This window comes from Phanerochaete carnosa (genome assembly GCF_000300595.1).
Source record: "Phanerochaete carnosa HHB-10118-sp unplaced genomic scaffold PHACAscaffold_6, whole genome shotgun sequence".
NCBI lineage: Eukaryota > Fungi > Basidiomycota > Agaricomycetes > Polyporales > Phanerochaetaceae > Phanerochaete > Phanerochaete carnosa.
Window position 1 is genome coordinate 1751930 of NW_006767633.1, and position 16405 is coordinate 1768334.

Consider the following 16405-nt stretch of genomic DNA (forward strand, 5'->3'; position numbering starts at 1 on the left):
CAGTTTGGCACCACGTTTGGCGTCGTCGACCGTGGACAAAGGCGAGGACGGTTGATTGAGGCGGCGCCGACACCCCGCGCGCGCTTGACTGGCAAAAAAAAGGCCGAGGGAGGACGCCGGCGTCAACCGCGGCTGTACTTATGTTATTTATGTTCCTTCTTCGAGACTAACCGACGCTCTCACCCCGTGGAATGTCGTCTGTGGTGCTCTGCCCACCTATTTAATCCCCCATCTGGACGCTTTCCGTTCCTTACAGCGACTCGACAACCCGCGAAGCAATTCAAGGCCAAGTCTGCCCCGAAGCGCACAGCCAGCACTGAGAACAACAATAAACTTCTAGGTGCGTGCGTCGTGACAACGTGCCATTGTCCGCGTGTCTGACGCGCCCGTCCTTCGCGGCTTAAAAGGCGTGCTCTTTGAAGGTGGTCCAAGTACTCTTCCTTCGCCGCAGTGCCCTTCATGTTCTTCTCAGTCGCCCGGTCGCGACTCTTTATTGCATTCGCCTTTTTCTCGCCCTCCTTAGTCCAGGCGCATGAGAACAGATTATGTACGTCAAGAGTGCCTTCTCTGGGGTGTAGATACTGACCACATGCAGTCACTTCATCCGTATCTTACTGTTCACCCCCTGACAGCTTGCTCGTTGAGCAACTCGATATCGTCTACTTCCAACGCAACGCATCAGTTTCTTTCAATGTCTCCGCCGCCAGTGTGGTAAGCATCCCCTCCTCAGTCTTCATGGCTTATACCAAACGTCCCCGCAGCTTCCGAACGTGAACGTCACCGCAAACCTCTTTGTCAACGTCTACGGCATGCGTCCCTATAACCTCACCCTAGATCTCTGCGGGCTCCTCGGAGGTGCACTCTGCCCACTCCCTACTTACAACTTTACTGGAGCCGATTCGATAACGCTACCATCTTCCATCGACATCTCCGATTTTCTTCCCGGCATAGCGTACAAAATCCCTGACCTCGAGGCCTTCGTGCAGCTGACGCTTACGGAGGTCGGCACCAACACAGTCCGCGCGTGTCTCCAGGCGACTGTGTCTAACGGCTGGTCGGTCCGCCAGAAAGCCGTCGAGTGGGCGACAGGCGGCATTGCATTTTTGGCACTCGCCTCCGCAGTTTTCTATTCGTATTTCCGACCCGACTCCCTCGCGCCAGTGCGTTTCCTCGACGTCATCTACCTCTTCCAATCCATCACCGCCTCGGCACTTCTCGGCCTGAACTATCCTTCGGTCTACCGCGCATATGCCCTCAACTTCGCGTGGGCTTTCGGGCTCTTCAGCCAGTCGGGCTCATCGTCCATCCAGACGTCGATTAACAATATGCGCCGTCTTACCGGTGGCACCGTCGACCAGTCCGGTTCGGGCGACTCGGCCATCTCGCTCGTCAACAGGAAACTCAGTCCCTACAACAATATTCAGAGTTTATTCGCCTCCCTGCCGCAGGTTGATCTCAAGTCGTTCGTCGAGAACAACGTCACACTTCCCGCCATCCAATCCCACACTCCTCAAGTCCTTGCTGACAGCTCAGACGTCGCCACCGTGACCCAGGGGTCGTCCAACACGCTCCAAGCCGGCATCCCCATCCATGTTAGTCTTCTTGGTATTTCGACCGGCAACGCCTTCATGACTATATTTTTCGTTACTCTCATATTAACCGCCATCGTCCTCTTTCTTCTCGGCACTGCCTGGCTATTCACACACGCGCTCACACACCATACAAGCTGGGGTAATACGCGCAAGAACCAGCTGAACAGCGCTATCGCACACTACCCATCGTTCGCCCGCGCATGGCTCTTCCGCACCGCGCTCGTCTGCGTTACACCTGTTTTCATCTTCGCCTTTTACCAGTGGACGCTAGGCGACTCGTGGCTAGCGGATCTGCTAGCAGTCCTGCTGTTGCTCAACGTCTTGATCGCTGTCAGTATTCCGATATTGCTCATCTTACGCCCCACGCTAGTCTCCCGCTACTTCCGCACGCGCGAAATCGAGGACCCCGCTCAGTCGCCTTCGCTCATGCCCTTCACATCCCCACTGCGGCAAGAGCGGCTCTACTTCATCATTCCCCTCGCCGTGGCTATTCTTGTCAAGACCCTCGTTGTTGGATTTGGCGAAAAGCACGGCATGGTACAGGCGATTATCATTCTAATCACAGAGATCCTACTTTTCGGCATACTCCTTATCCGCAAGCCGTACCGCACACGCGGGGCCGACTTCTTCTCGGGCACGCTTGCTGTCGTACGCATTGTTTGCGCCGGCCTTACCATCGCATTCAGCATCTCAATCGGGCTCAACGCGATTCCGCGCGTTGCTATTGGCATTGTTGCCGCCGTCATCTGGTCGCTTGCTGTCTTGCTCGTGTTCTTCAACGTGCTCGTGAACCTCGGCACGTGGCGCCTCATTCGGCGGGTGTTCCCATTCCGACGTCGTGGCTCGCTCGCCAGCGAGACGACGTTCGCTAACGAGAACGGCTCTGAGCCATCGCTCGAACACAAGGAGGACCCGGAGAAGACGGTTTCGCCCATGTCTTCGACGTACTACCGGCGCCCCGAGAACCCGGAGCCAACGCATACGCTATCGACTGCGTCCGCTGTCTCCCCGGTGACAACGCTGAGCCGCTTTAGTGACCTACCAAGCGAGTACTCGCCTGCGACTGCGACGACTGCGACGACGCTTGGCGAGTCTCTGCCGCACCGCTGGTCGTTCCGCCACTCGCGGCCGCCGTCGACGTCTCTCGGCTCACACGGTGGGCTCTCTCCCGTGACACCGAGCGGCGAGTCAATGTACATAACGCCACGGGAAAGCTTGCGACGGTCAAGTAACAATCCACTGCCGTCTTCGTAATATAACCTACTGCCTCGTTTTCTGGATACATAGCTATACTTACCACGCACGCATGATATCCACCAGCTTAATACCTACCTGACCCGAATTCTCGCACATCTGCACGCTATCTTCTAGCTACTCACCTTCACTCCGCACGGACGCTCAATTCCACGCAATTCAATTAGACAGTAGACAAGGATCTGCCCATATTACACACATTTGCTGTATAATCATTGCATGTATTGAGACTGTACAAAAGTGGCGCACTGGACGCGACAGACAATGAATAATCTTTCTAAACGAACTTGACAGAACCTAAGACTTCCGATTCGGAGCGCCCATTGATGCGCCTGATGCGCTGCCGCCGTGAACCTGAAGATTAGATTTGGTGCTGTAACCCTTGCTTTGCCGCAATATGGACCCCGAGACCGAAGTCGTTGACCTCGACACAGACGCTACCATCGAAGAGGCGACAGCATTTGGCACCCACTTGATCGAAACTATTCTCAATCGCGCGCCGTTCAACATCGTAAAAGCGCAGATCGACGCGGGTGCACCTCTGTGGTTCCAAGACGATGAGGGCACATCGCCCCTGCATGCTGCTGCGTATGTCGAGAATGAGGAACTGGTGAGGTATTTGATTGGCCAGGGCGCGGTGTGGAATGCAGGTGCGTGCTACGATGTTTTTCTTCAAGTGCTCTGCAACCGACAAGCTGTCATAGTCGATAATTCGCATAACAGCTCAGGAGATGTCGCGTTGTCTATGAACAACGAAACTATCTATACGCTCATCCGAGATGCAGGCATACGCTCCGGTAAGCCTGGCCTCATTTTTCTTGTGATACTTTGCACATTCTCACGACCTTGGGTCCCAGAGCTACTTCTGGCGCTGCTATCATCAAAAGGCCCTGCCGCAAACTCGCCCTTGGCACTAGTTCTCAAAGCCACAGATTTCACCGCCGCCGGGTTTACCACCACCTATCTCAACGCACCTCTGCAATATAAGAATGATGCGCACGGCCAAGAGATATGTGTTGTGAACGTCAGCGGCGACGAGGTGGGGGTCATGATGGGCTGGGAACGGCCCATTAGTGAGTCATAGGGTTCCACCTGTCTGTCCGCAACTGATACGAGGCAGTTTGAAGTGCAGAAGACGGTCGAGAAACTCTGCTCTGATCACGAGAACCTCAGGCGGGGTCTGAAGATCCTCAACATCGGGTTCGGGCTTGGTATTGTAAGGTCTTTGCCGAAACTATGCCAGCTCAACGTCAATATCGCCGATCACAGATTGACTCGTACTTTCAAGAGCTGCCCGTCAAGCCTTCGGAGCATGTCATCATCGAGGCCCATCCAGACGTTATCGCGCACATGAAGGCGACAAGTTGGTATGAGAAGCCTGGAGTCAAAGTCCTGGAGGGCAAGTGGCAAGATTTCATCGAAAGCGAAGAGCTCTTGGCCACTGGCGGTTTCGATGTGGTCTATACTGACACTTTCTCGGAGGATTATCAAGGTGAGCTACATGTCTATATGGGCGACAGATTGCTATCTCAACTCTCGCAGAGCTTCAGCAGTTCTTTAGCCACGTCCCGGATCTGCTTTCGGATCCTGATTCGCGCTTTAGTTTCTTCCACGGGCTTGGCGCGACTAGTAAGCGCTTCCACGGTGATCTGCTGAGCGATCCGTTCATCCTGACATTGGTTGTTTCAGATGCTCTGTTTTACGATGTGTACACACATGTCTCGGAGCTTCATCTTGCGGAGGCGGGCGTGGACGTCGAGTGGAGTGATGTTGATGTCTTCGACAACAGCACTGAGCGATGGGGCAATACCCGAGAGTACTTCAGCAGGCGGTTCTACAGGTTACCTATTGCAAAGATGCGCGCCCTCTGATCTGAACTGCTCCCCCAGACTACCATCCACACCTCACTCGTATCTAAACGACCCCGTTTGCAATACGTATGCCCTGCCTTGGTCTGTTCGCATCTACGATGTCGACAACCGGTGTCCAGGCTTCGCTGTACAGAATCAAATGAGGTGTCTGGCGGGAGTCTCCGTGACACGATTGATGGGTGTCTTGCCTCTTTCGACGAGTATGGTTTGACATCAGGCGTAGCACCTAGCACCGCCATTCACCTGATAGACGCGACCGGTTTCATATATAAGATGGGATGCCATCCTCGCCTCCTCTTCCAGCGGGTCTTGCTTCTTTCACCACTGTCGGCTGGTTCGACTTTTTACGTGTATTTTTATCTTTGCTTTTTCACCAGACTCTAGCCCACGACTTTTCCCTTTTTCTTGGGTCCTCTCGACCATTTTCGAAAAATTTATTCGACACCATAAGATGTCTAACCCCTACGGAGGGCAGCAGCCATACCAAGCCCAGCCCGATCAGCAGCCGGGCCAACAACCAGGTCAACAGTCATACCAATCGTATCAACCTCCGTACCTGGTGCCTCAGGTTGTTGTAGGATTCCCTTCAAGTACCATTTTGGTGAGCATCACAGTTCCCTCACAGGTGTGCTGATCTGAATCCATTTCGCTTAGCGCTTTACTCCTCATGAGGAGCCTGACCTTGTCGTTCCGTACGAGCTGAAGCCCTTCGTGAGTCTCTTGTTATGAATATCCGCACGCGAATCCCTGAATTGGTCGTACTAGTTTTCAGACGACGTCTGGGCTGCTCGTATCCCGGCCATCACCCGTAAAGCTTCGCGCTACTACAAGAAGGGCCTCGAATGGGTCTGGCTGATCCTTGGCTTTGCGTAAGTTCGGCAATGAAGTGTAGTACTACCGTTCTTTGACGTCAAGCATGTCAGGACCATCATTGCCGTTCCTATCGCCATCTACTATGTTGCACTCCATCATTTACCCGAGGATGCTGACGACAAGAAGGACGATAAGGACGACCACTGGTGGGACTTGCATCCCTTTGATCGCACCTGGAAGGCTCGCCTCATCAGCTTGGCGGTCTGGATTGTGCTTATGTTCATCGTCTTCATGCCGATGAAAATCTGGAAGTCGGGCGGCAAGGCAAACGTGAACAAGATGCTGCAGCAATGGGAGGCCGAGGACAGGGCCGTCCGCCCTGTCGGGGCTCCCTATCCGACTCTAAAGATGAAGCAACCGGGGATCATCAGCAAGAGCATTGTGGGTATTCTCTCTGAATCACGACATAAGCAGTAACTGAACGGTCTGTAGAAAATCTCTGTGACGATCCCTCCTGGCCCCGTACCTTCCATCTACCAGCCTGGCTCGCAGGCACCCCCAGTGAGTGTCCTACACGACCTCGCGTTAAACGTCTCCCTAATCTTTCCCAGCAGTACATCGCGAACCCGCCCACCGACCCCGCAGCGTCACAGTATTACCAACAGCCTCAGCAGCAGCCCGCCGCCCAGTGGGGCCCGCCGTCTGCTGGGTACAGCCCCCAGCGCGGCTACAACGAGACGTCACAGGCACCTGGCGCCATTCCCATGTACAACACGCGCGACGAGCGCGTCCCTGGCTACAACGGCATGCCGGTCGAACCAATGGACGAGAAGGACCCGTTTGAGGATGTAAAGGTTTAGATGCCGGTAGCGCTGACTCTTACGGTGTACGATAGAGCTGGTTACAGTTGTGGTGTGGGACTGCACGATATTATACACGATCCTTTGACCCGCTGAACTGGAAGCGCGATAGTCAATTGAGAACAAATATCCGCTCGCGCTTCTGTATTGGACGCTTAGTGAAGTCTCACGTCCGTTCTCCGGTCCGTGCAAGCGACCAGAAATCCCCTGCAGCTGATCTGGCGTTCTCGCATTGTAATATTCGCCAGTGCAACACTAGCGGTCGGCATTCTTCGTTAGTGTAAACATGCAGCTAGAGTCGCCGACCGATGATCGGTGTCTTTTCAACCATCCCCACCGGGAAGAAACCAATGTCATAATTACTGGGCGTGTACATAAGACTGACCATGGCGTTACGCAAATACAAATACAACGGGATACCACGAAGAACCGGAATTAGTCTGAAAACGCAGTGTCGGCACCGCTCTTAGTGTTGGCAGTATACATGCACATCCGACAAACTAGCTCACACGCGCTGCTCACCCGGCTTCTCCGAGCTCAAAGTCGGCGAGCTCGCATCCTTTGGCGCTGCATCGTACCGCAGATCCGTCTCCTGGGCGTTCTCCGATGCGTCCAGCCCACGGTCGCCGTCGGGGATCCTGGACAGGAAGAGCGAGACGATGAAGGCGAGGCCGCACCAGGGGATGAGCGAGATAAAGGCGAAGCGCGAGCCCTGGCGGAACGCGTCGCGCACGAGACTCTGGACCTGCGGCGGCAGCGAGTTGATGCTGTCGAGCGAGTCCAGGCCGGTAGACGACGCGGCAGCGATGGCTGCCGCCTGCGAGGGCGAGATCGTGCCGTCGGCGATGAGGTGGCGGATGTACGAGTTCACTTTGCCGTTGAGCACGGCGGCGCATTGGGCCAAGCCGACGGTGCCGCCGAAAGAGCGGAACTAGAGGCACAAAGTCAGTTGTAGCGCGTGCTAGTAGGTGAGAGGTGGCATACGAAGAGAGACAGCGCAGAGACGATGGCATTGCGGTCCGCCGGCTGGGCGAAACGAGCCTGGACGGCTAGCGGAGCAAAGACCATGCCAGTGCCGGCGCCGGCCATAGCCATAAAGCCGTTGACAAGGCCTTGCTTGTTCTCGTTCATACCCATGGAGATGAGACCCAGAGCTACGGTGGAGATGGCACCACCAAGCCAGACGGCATATCTTGCCTGTCGAGTCAGCCTAATCACCTGCATCGCAATCAAGCTACCGCCACCCTGTCGAAGAGGCGTCAGTCAACTCCCATAGAAAGACATAGATGGTGGGACGCACCATGCCAGGCGCGAAGTAGATGAGCTGTGCACCTGCGCTGGTAGCGGATAAGTTTGAGACGATGACGAAGAAAATCGCCACGAAGTAGAACATGACGAGCATAATCATGCCCGAGACAAAGGTGCAGTACATGACGATACAGAGGTCGAGCGACTTGAATAGCTCGAGTGGGATCATCGGATCTGTCGCGCGCAGACGGCTCGAGGTGGGGCGGGCGGCGACTTCCTCACGCTCGAGGAAGTACTCCCACAGCAGGAAGAGTATGATGCAGATGCCGCCAACGACGAAGCACGCGATGACCTTTGCCTCGTTCCACTTCTCGTTCGAACCCCAGTTAAGTGCGAGAAGGATGAGAATACCGCCAGCCATGAAGAATGCAGCGCCGATCCAGTCGATGCGCAGAAACTTGTCCAGGAAAGTCTCGTGTGTGGACGCGGTCGTCGGAAGCCTCCTGGATGGCTGGCTCCCCTTCGCACGTGTGCGGAGAAGAAGGAAGGCGAGGACCATTCCAGCAGCAGCACAGGGTAGGCTGTTTGCCAACGTTAGTAATGACCCTCTCCAGATGTGCTGTGAAGCCGCACTTGATTGCGAAGATCCAACGGAAGGAGACGGTGATAAGCTCTCCTCCAATGAACGGACCCAAGCAGTATCCAATAGTGTAAAGAAGGAAGAGAACGCCCTGCTGCCAGCTGGTCTTGGTCAGGGAGCCTGTGTCTGTAAGAACAATGCGAACAACCTAGAAGCCCCAGTTAGCAAAAGGAAGCAACTACGTCGAGGGATACTCACGGCAAGTAGCCCCGCAGCGCCGATGCCAGCGACACCTCTGCCCGCCAACATAGTAGCCATATTTTGACTGCCTGTACTGATGGCACTGCCGACCATGAACAATAGGAGGGCTAGCTGTAAGGCCCAGTATCTGCCGAATATGTCTGATATCGACGCGAAGGGTGGCAAGAAAACAGTCGATGTCAGTAGATACACAGTGCCAATGTAACTGTGCGCAATGCAATCGGCAATCATTCGCATCCATTTTATATAGAACGCGTACCTCTGTAGATCAAGCCGATTGAAGATGGACTAGAATTTTTGTGTTAGTATAGGTCGACGCGAAGCATCACGATACAACATACGGCAATGTGTACTTGGGCGGTCGCGACAACTAACAGAAGTGACGATTAAACGTATACAATGCGGGTAACCGCGCCCTCTCACCTGTATAGTCTAGGGTCTCCAGGAAGACAGGAATGGCCAAAGCGCCATAGAGGAGGATATTCCACTTTGCCTCAGAGCTGAGGTGCCACTTCTGGTTTTGCTGCGTGGATTCCTCGTGGTGCACCTCAGTTGGCTGCGATGGCGATTGCGACGACGAATGCTGAGGCCCGGGAGCCGCGGGCTGGAGCCCCGCTGGCTGCTGCACATTATCGTTCTCCTGCCGTCGCGCGCGACGCTCTTGCAGTTTCTTTTGGCCGGAACGGTAGAGCCAGACGGCGAGCATCGATGGGACGCACTAGGGGGGAAGGAAGGGGGTGGGATATTAGGTTCATCAAGGGCAACTATAGCACTCTTATATTTCGCGTCAGGGGTGTATCCCTTCGCGAACTTCATGGTATGTTGCTATGTTCGATCAGTGACTGTACCTGACATCTGAGCGTTCTGATCGATTTGGATACAGAGGCTGTCCGCAGACGGATGGCTTCCGTCTACAACTTTGCTGGACCACCGGATGTTGCGCAGCATGAGTTTGTAGGACGCCTCGAAAGGCCTAGATAATAACCTTACCTGAGCTGCGCACAGCCTCGGGTTCCGAGCATTAATTGCACAGCTAGCTAACCGTTGGCCATGCGCGACACACCCGTGCAAGAGAGCCGCAGCTCGTATATTGTGGTAGCGGCGCAGCCACGGCCGCCGCGGGGCTGTTTGCTTGTGTTTGGTCACAGTGCGGGGGCAATACCGACGCTTCGCATATCCCACCGCGGCCGGTACCGCCGTAGCGACTCAAAAACATTTAGCCTTGTACACAGAAAGCACGGAGGGCGGCATAAGGAAAACTAACAGATGCTCTTGCCTCGAATTTTGGACCATCGTGCAGTTCATTGACACATTTCCTGTGAAGTACAAGGCTGAAGGTAACCGTGCGTGCGCGGCGGAATCACATCGGGGGCCAGCGACCGCCCCACCCGAAAACAACATTTGAGGCCCTTCAAGGGTTCCTAGCTAAGACGTGGCGCACCCGTGGCGCATCCATGATGGGTGGGGCGGTAAGGGGCGGGGTTGATTAAGTGATATGTCGCAACAACGTTAGTACTACCAATGACGGTATGCTTCAAACGGTTACAAGCAACGAGGCAGCAATCGATCCCGCTCAAGGACCTACCTCGCTGGCAGTGGCGCGGCTTGTCGCCAGCGGAGTTCCTGCATAGACTCAACTCCAGTCACTCGCGTTGCGGCTGGACTAGATCTTGCACGCACATGCGATAGCATATCATATGAAGCGCAGTTGGGATAGATGGACAGCCCGACAAACAAGGCTATACGAAGCCTCGCCTAGCAAACACCCTGCTCCACGTTGTCATCGGCAAGCGCACCATGCCGCCGCCAGCGGCGCCGCTCATTGACAGCATAATCAGTTCAATCAAAGTGGGCGGGCGCGGGGTAGGCCAGTCGCTTGTACGACTCTATGCCATTATCTGCTCGACCTCTTCTAAGGTCCAATATTTCTTCATATTCGCCCCGCGGAGATCCTCAACCTAATAACGCATAGCGATGTGAGATGTCACAAGTGGCGTCGGGCCTGCTCGATACTGATCTCTTCGTCCAGATGCATGAACAGCACCTTTCCCCAGCAGTCCCAGCACTCCGTCATCTCTCGGGGGCTGTACGTCGACGGCTCCACAAGCCACTTCTCGATGAGAACCCCGAGCTTGTCGAGGCCCAGAGCATGTCGGTCCACAGGCGATGGTCGTAGTGGATCCGGTCGGGGGACGGCTCATCCTCGTAGATCCCGCGGTGGCTCCTGATGTGCCACTCGTCTTCCTTGAACGCGGGAATGCGCTTCGCGAGCAAGAAGAAGCAGTGGCACTCCTCGGTTGTATGATGTCTGGGTCTATCGGACCCTCAGAACGACCAAGAAGCGACCGCGAAGCGGACAGACAGACGCACTCTTCCTGAGTTCACCCGCCTCGGTTCGTGCGGCGCTTGGTGAACGACCCATCCGCAATCTAGGTGCGGGCATCGGCGAGAAGCGCAGTGCATACTTCGTAGATCGCGTTGATTGCGCCGTTGTGCGCCACATGGCGGAGAGCGAGCTGGTAAGGGTCCCGTTCCCACTGGACACTTACACTCTGTCTTGAAGCTCTCGTGGAAGGGAGCCATTGTGCCGAGAACTGGTGAGAAAGCGCAGATCCGTCGTCATTGGGTGTCCCGGGGAAGATTTGCGTTCAGCAGTGGCAGCTTACCCGGTCCCAACTCCTCTCATCCCTTGCATCGTCAGTCGTCTGGACACTGGGCTCCGACGTCGAAGCCGTGCCTTGTCTCCACGATGTCATGTTCCGCGTGGATGGGTACGTTCCCTGCATGCCTATATGCAAACGTCCACTAGTCAGCTGAGTTCTCCACGACGGAGAGGCGCGTATTGTACATTCACCGCGTCCGAGAGAAGTCCGCGTCAGCGTCAGGACTTGAGCACCCAGGCTGACAGCGTGAGCATTCGCGCCTGTAAGACACCTCCTGCAAGAGATCAGTGCTGGCAGCGAAAGCAACAGAGTCCATGCTTCCTTATGCGGTCGGTATCCAACAGCTACTTGTGCTTAGTAGCACTCATCTGCGGGTCAGAGGCACACTCGCCGGTACCGTTGCGACGTACGGTTAATCGCACTGGGGGATTCTGTGAGTACTCACTATCTATACTTCGGGATTATACAGACATTCCTTGGGCCCCCCGACAACTTTGTCCGAGAATCCGGATTTTTTTGGCCGGATTTTGGACCCTGTGCCTGACTTTGTCCGGGCGTTTTCGACCCACAAGTCGGAGATTCTGGATGGCCTGGACAGACCTCTGACCCAATTGTTTGGTGTTCCTGCGCTTCCTCCGAGCGACTCGTATCTCAACGCAGCCGCACGTCTGGCAGCGAAGGCACCCTTACGTGGTCGTGCGGCCATACATGTTCAGCTGCAAGGCGCCGGCGCCCTTGCGCGCTCGACTGGCACAGCTCTTGCGGATGATCTATCAGGCCGATGTCCTGAGTGAGAGGGACAGTTGACCTTGACCTTGGCGCAGCGTGAGCCGTCTCTTCCGCGTCGATCACGATCGTCCTCCCCGAGGCCCGTTTCGAAACTTTTATGGGTGCCAGTGAGTCTCTGGCATCTAGTCATGTTGTCGCTGCGACACTGGGCCGAGGTATCTGTGCTGCCAAGTGAAAGGACAGCGTTCTGTCAATGTCATTGCCTATGGAAATCAGCAATTGAAGATTGGCCAGCAAAAGACCTCGGAAACCCCCTCGACATGCGATAGTGCGAGCTCACAATCCTCACCTTTAGGATCGTCTTGGACGTACCAGACGTCACACTGGCCATGCTAGAAACATACGGTGGCGAACAAATTATATAATCCCTACAAAAACCCTGACAAGAGATAGCTGATCATACAAATACACAGGATACAGTACACGAGGAAGAGGTGGCAATAGCATGAGGTGTAGTCTAAGAGGACGATCGTGCAGGCGGAGCTCATTAAGGTATGCGTACTCTAAAGGGGGTAACAAATGCGGAACGGGTATCTTGAACGATGAAAGAAAATTGCTGCCTTAGCACGCAGTGCGTTGCACAGCGGCAAGCCGGTGGTGCACGACCTCTTCGGCCTTGTCCCAGACGCTCTTCCCGCCGCGGACGCTGTCTTCCCACTGGCAGGCCGCGCTGCTCGGCGCGCGTTCCGCGACGATGCGCAGAGCGTCACCGCCCTCGGCGAGCACAGCCTGGTTGAGCGCGTCGACGGCGGACGCCTGTGCGGCTTGCGTGCCGAGTACCTGCACTAGCGCGAGCGCGAGCTTCGGGCGCTGTGGCACGTCTGGGCTCGCAGAGCCATCAGACGGGGACACGAGCCGCTTGAGCGCGGGCACGAGCGACGTGATGGGGCGCGTCTTGGTCGGTTTGTACACGAGTGCGAGATGGGTGAGGGAGGGGTGGTACGAGAGGCTATCCAGGCTTGCCGCGTCGATCAGTTCGCCTTGAGGGACAGTCAGTCGCTTGGGAGTGCCCAGATACACGCGAAGGTGTGTGACGGTGGGACCGACCATACCAATATCCCAACCGTCACGGGTAGCCATCCCGAGCAAGTGCTGCTCCTTCGGGCACTCGAGCGTCTGGACAGTATGGGTACCATAAGGGTTTGGGTGGCCTAGGAGCGGGAATCCACATGCGAGACTATCGACAGCCCTGCATGCGTCGAGGACCTTGTCTATCGCGTCTGTGGGACCTTGCGCAAAGATGCCGAGGTGCTTCACGTTCTCGTTTCCAAAGTTCTCGGGTTTGTGGGACAGCGCATCGAGGAAGGAATGCACGCTGCGAGCGGAGGACAGCACGACGGTGTTGTAGAGGACAGGCTCGACGAGATGTCTCACCCAGGATGCTACGAGTGTGAGGGCGATTGCAGCGTGCATATCCTGTGCTGCGGCGTGCCCGAAGACTTCGTGCAGGACCTCGTTGGGGAGTTTGGCGAAGACACTCGGTGCGAAATCCATGACTACTAAGATGATAGTGGAGGTGGGAATGTACAAATCTGCAAAGAACAGTAGAGGTGAGTGAGCAAGAGGCGACGAGAGCACTGCAAGGGCCACGTACGAGCTGTGCACGGATGTCTGTCGTAAAGGAGAAACAAGGAGAATTAAGAGCCACAGACTTGAGCAATTACGGGTGGGTGCGTTGGGCGTGCATGGCGGCTGAGTGAAGGTTTTATACACGCACGAGCGACTTTTGCGAGGGCGTAGAAATCGACGTGTAGTGAGCGTGCATCGCTGTTGGTGGAGTGTAGCCACCCCCGTTCTGGGGGACCGGCACTACAAGGGATTCGAAGCCTCCCCTGGCGTCATATCAATCTTTGCCGATATCCCGTATCAGTCATGATGGCGCGCAAGCGGCACCGGACATCGAGCTATGGACGTCGTCGAGGACGATGCCGGGGCAAAAATGTGTCGGGATCGGGCAGAGCGGACGGCGGGAGGAAAAGAGAAATTTTCTTGATATTTTCCAATGCTGACTGTGGCCTCCTATGACGAAAACGGCCGTCGAGACAAACCGCGCCACGGGCGCCTGAAGAACGCCACCATTGCCGAGCCCGTCCGAATCGGGACGGGGAGGTCGAAAACTTGGCCTGTCCTCTTACCGCAGCAACAGATGAGAGCAGATACAATCTCTGGGGTGCAAAATCCCCGGCGACCACCTGGGCAAAACAGCGTCCACGAACAGCAGTTGCTGTGTGATAAACTCTTCCATGCTCGGAGCGCGTGTAGTAAGGCCGACTGGCGTGTGCCCGCCGGAGATCCTCGATCGCGTGTACGTTGCCACCGACAGTCCATTGTGCAACCAACGCCGCGATTATTGAAATAAACCTCAGCAATGGTATGATTTGGTCTCGACGAGGTAATGCGCAACCTCCCCGCCGCGAAAAAAACACACCGCGTACTGGCACCATAATCAAATGCCAAGGGTCCAGTCACCACTACGCATGTACGTATGGCCATGCTGAGAATAGGACACATCACTTATGGATAGCGCGGAGATGTCGAGCGTGCGAGGTATCCGGGATCCCTTGGGGTCTCGCGACCACAAAGTTCAAACCCTTTCCGCCTCTATACGTGAGAGGGCACTCTCGGAACGTCACCACTGGAGCGGACCTCTGCGCAAGCAAGCTTGTACGAGTTGTACGGCATGCACCACAAAATCACATGGAACGCAGTTCTCGTCGGTACTTGCACACTGTTGCACAATGATAGCTAAGAGACCCTATAAACAACACCTATGCCCTGCTATCTATCCTCCGTTTGTCGGGGAAGTATCGCTCGAAGCTGTTTGAGATACGCCGTTGGTCCCTGTCGCGGTTCCGGAGGTATCGGTCCCACCCGTAGCTGGCGCTGGACCGGACGCGGCAGCAACACCAGTGCGCGCGGTCGCGGTCAACGCACTGAGCAGCACGGCTAGCCCACTCGCCTGCGCCTGACCCAGCGCAGATACATTGATATCGAGGCTGACCATCGTCCCGTTGTGCGTCGTGCCCTTGAGCACGCATGCAGGCTGCGGTTGATCTGCAGGTGGCGCGTTCGCCACAGGGATGGGGACGATCCCGAGAGCCGAGAGCGACATGAGCGACGATACGGGCAGGTGCACGGGTATGGGTGCCATGCTGGCGACGGGTGTCGTAGGGGCTGCCGAAACGGGCGTCGTCGCTCCGGATGCGGGCACGGAAAACGATGATGCCTGCGGAGCTGGTTGTGCTGCAGATGGCGGCGCGAGTTGTAGCACCGGGACGTTCGTGGGGGTTCGAGATATGGGCGTAGCTTTGCGAGGAGCCGTAGATGTGCTTGTATTCGAAGGCGCAGTATATGAATATGGTGTCCCGAAAGGTTGGGAGTAAGAATACGTGTAATTCCTGTATTGCGCGGCGTATGCTGTGGGACTTGCCGCAAAGGTTGAGGAGATCGGTGCGGTCATTACAGCTGGTGGTAGATAGTACGGTAGGCGTGCAGCCACTGGCGTAGCCGGTGCAGGAGGTGGTGGAGCGGCAGCGGCCGCTGCAGCCTTCTTCTCGCGTTCAATGCGATCCAGCTCGGCTTTTGCATCCCGGTATTCGCTATTTAATTTCGTAAGCCCCACTCTTTCGGCTTCCAAGGCTGCTTGGGCAAGAAAATACGCTTGATCGTCCGGAACTCTTCGCTGAGTGATGATCAGCCACTCCCATACCCTGCAGTGCTTTCTCAAGACTAACCTTGCCCTCGTTCATTCTGATACGCCTAAACTTCCGCTCAAGCACAGTCTTGCGCTTCCAGCACTCGATGGCAAACTTGGTCTCTGTAAGGTATCTAGCTTGAGGCAGCAAACACGAATATCTGAGAGCGATGCCAACCTGCTATTTCTTCTCGCAATAGGTCTTCTTCTGTCGCTTTCCGCTTGCCTTTTCTACCCGTGAGATCCTCGGCGGGGTGCCGGAAGATGTGGTACGGAAGCAAACGTCTGACAGCGTCGGCTGCGTCGGTGAACGCCGACTCGGTGTCGGGCTGGAGGGCAGCCGTCTGGTCTGCTGCTATTCGTTGTGCCACACTAAAAGCGTTGACAACAATTTATTACACCGGAAGCAGAGCAGCAGGTGATGGGAACGTACCGTGCAGCAGTCTGCACCATGGCCTCAATCTCCTCCTCATCCCGCCCCTTTTGCGCCCCTCTGCGCATCACATCCTGGATGAGGGCCTCTACGTTTACGCTCACGAGCGGCCTGGATGATGCAGTGGCCGGCTTTGTGGCGTCCACCTGCAGCGTGGGTGCAGACAAGCTAGACGCGGGGGGCTCTGACGTTGAGGCCGTGCGCGACAGGCTACCCTCGGCTGCAACATGGTTATTGGATGTCGATGGTCCTGCAGAAGACGATACGGGCGTTGACGGAGTGACGGGTGTAGGGCTCTCAGGAAATCTGGACATCCCAGTCGCTTGCTTTACTCGACCCTCATTCTG

At 55.8% G+C, this 16405-nt stretch overlaps 5 protein-coding genes across 5 annotated transcripts; 2 read left to right on the top strand and 3 right to left on the bottom strand.

Moving 5' to 3' along the window:
• The first annotated feature begins 190 nt into the window (after window positions 1-190).
• Window positions 191-3031, top strand: PHACADRAFT_258203 (uncharacterized protein). The gene is made up of 4 exons (XM_007397024.1): window positions 191-340; window positions 408-547; window positions 596-711; window positions 762-3031. Exons 2-4 carry the CDS (start codon window positions 460-462, stop codon window positions 2844-2846), a joined length of 2289 nt encoding a protein of 762 aa, XP_007397086.1. The 5' UTR covers window positions 191-340; window positions 408-459; the 3' UTR covers window positions 2847-3031.
• A 164-nt stretch (window positions 3032-3195) lies between these two features.
• Window positions 3196-6485, top strand: PHACADRAFT_123415 (uncharacterized protein). Its single transcript, XM_007397025.1, has 8 exons — window positions 3196-3496; window positions 3551-3643; window positions 3704-3919; window positions 3974-4062; window positions 4116-4338; window positions 4389-4475; window positions 4536-5318; window positions 5372-6485. The coding sequence occupies exons 1-7, from the start codon at window positions 3244-3246 to the stop codon at window positions 4715-4717; spliced, it is 1143 nt and encodes a 380-aa protein (XP_007397087.1). The 5' UTR covers window positions 3196-3243; the 3' UTR covers window positions 4718-5318; window positions 5372-6485.
• Window positions 6486-6733: 248 nt separating this feature from the next.
• Window positions 6734-8851, bottom strand: PHACADRAFT_258207 (uncharacterized protein). The gene is made up of 7 exons (XM_007397026.1): window positions 8821-8851; window positions 8739-8767; window positions 8477-8684; window positions 8276-8426; window positions 7691-8223; window positions 7375-7635; window positions 6734-7321 (listed from the first exon to the last, which is right to left on the bottom strand). The coding sequence occupies exons 3-7, from the start codon at window positions 8534-8536 to the stop codon at window positions 6896-6898; spliced, it is 1431 nt and encodes a 476-aa protein (XP_007397088.1). The 5' UTR covers window positions 8537-8684; window positions 8739-8767; window positions 8821-8851; the 3' UTR covers window positions 6734-6895.
• A 3425-nt stretch (window positions 8852-12276) lies between these two features.
• Window positions 12277-13621, bottom strand: PHACADRAFT_258211 (uncharacterized protein). Its single transcript, XM_007397027.1, has 2 exons — window positions 13526-13621; window positions 12277-13463 (listed from the first exon to the last, which is right to left on the bottom strand). Exon 2 carries the CDS (start codon window positions 13423-13425, stop codon window positions 12493-12495), a length of 933 nt encoding a protein of 310 aa, XP_007397089.1. The 5' UTR covers window positions 13426-13463; window positions 13526-13621; the 3' UTR covers window positions 12277-12492.
• A 933-nt stretch (window positions 13622-14554) lies between these two features.
• Window positions 14555-16372, bottom strand: PHACADRAFT_210196 (uncharacterized protein; the record flags this gene model as incomplete). The annotated part of the gene is made up of 4 exons (XM_007397028.1): window positions 14555-15613; window positions 15666-15748; window positions 15804-15997; window positions 16059-16372. 4 exons carry the CDS (start codon window positions 16370-16372, stop codon window positions 14714-14716), a joined length of 1491 nt encoding a protein of 496 aa, XP_007397090.1. The 3' UTR covers window positions 14555-14713.
• Between the last annotated feature and the right edge of the window lie 33 nt (window positions 16373-16405).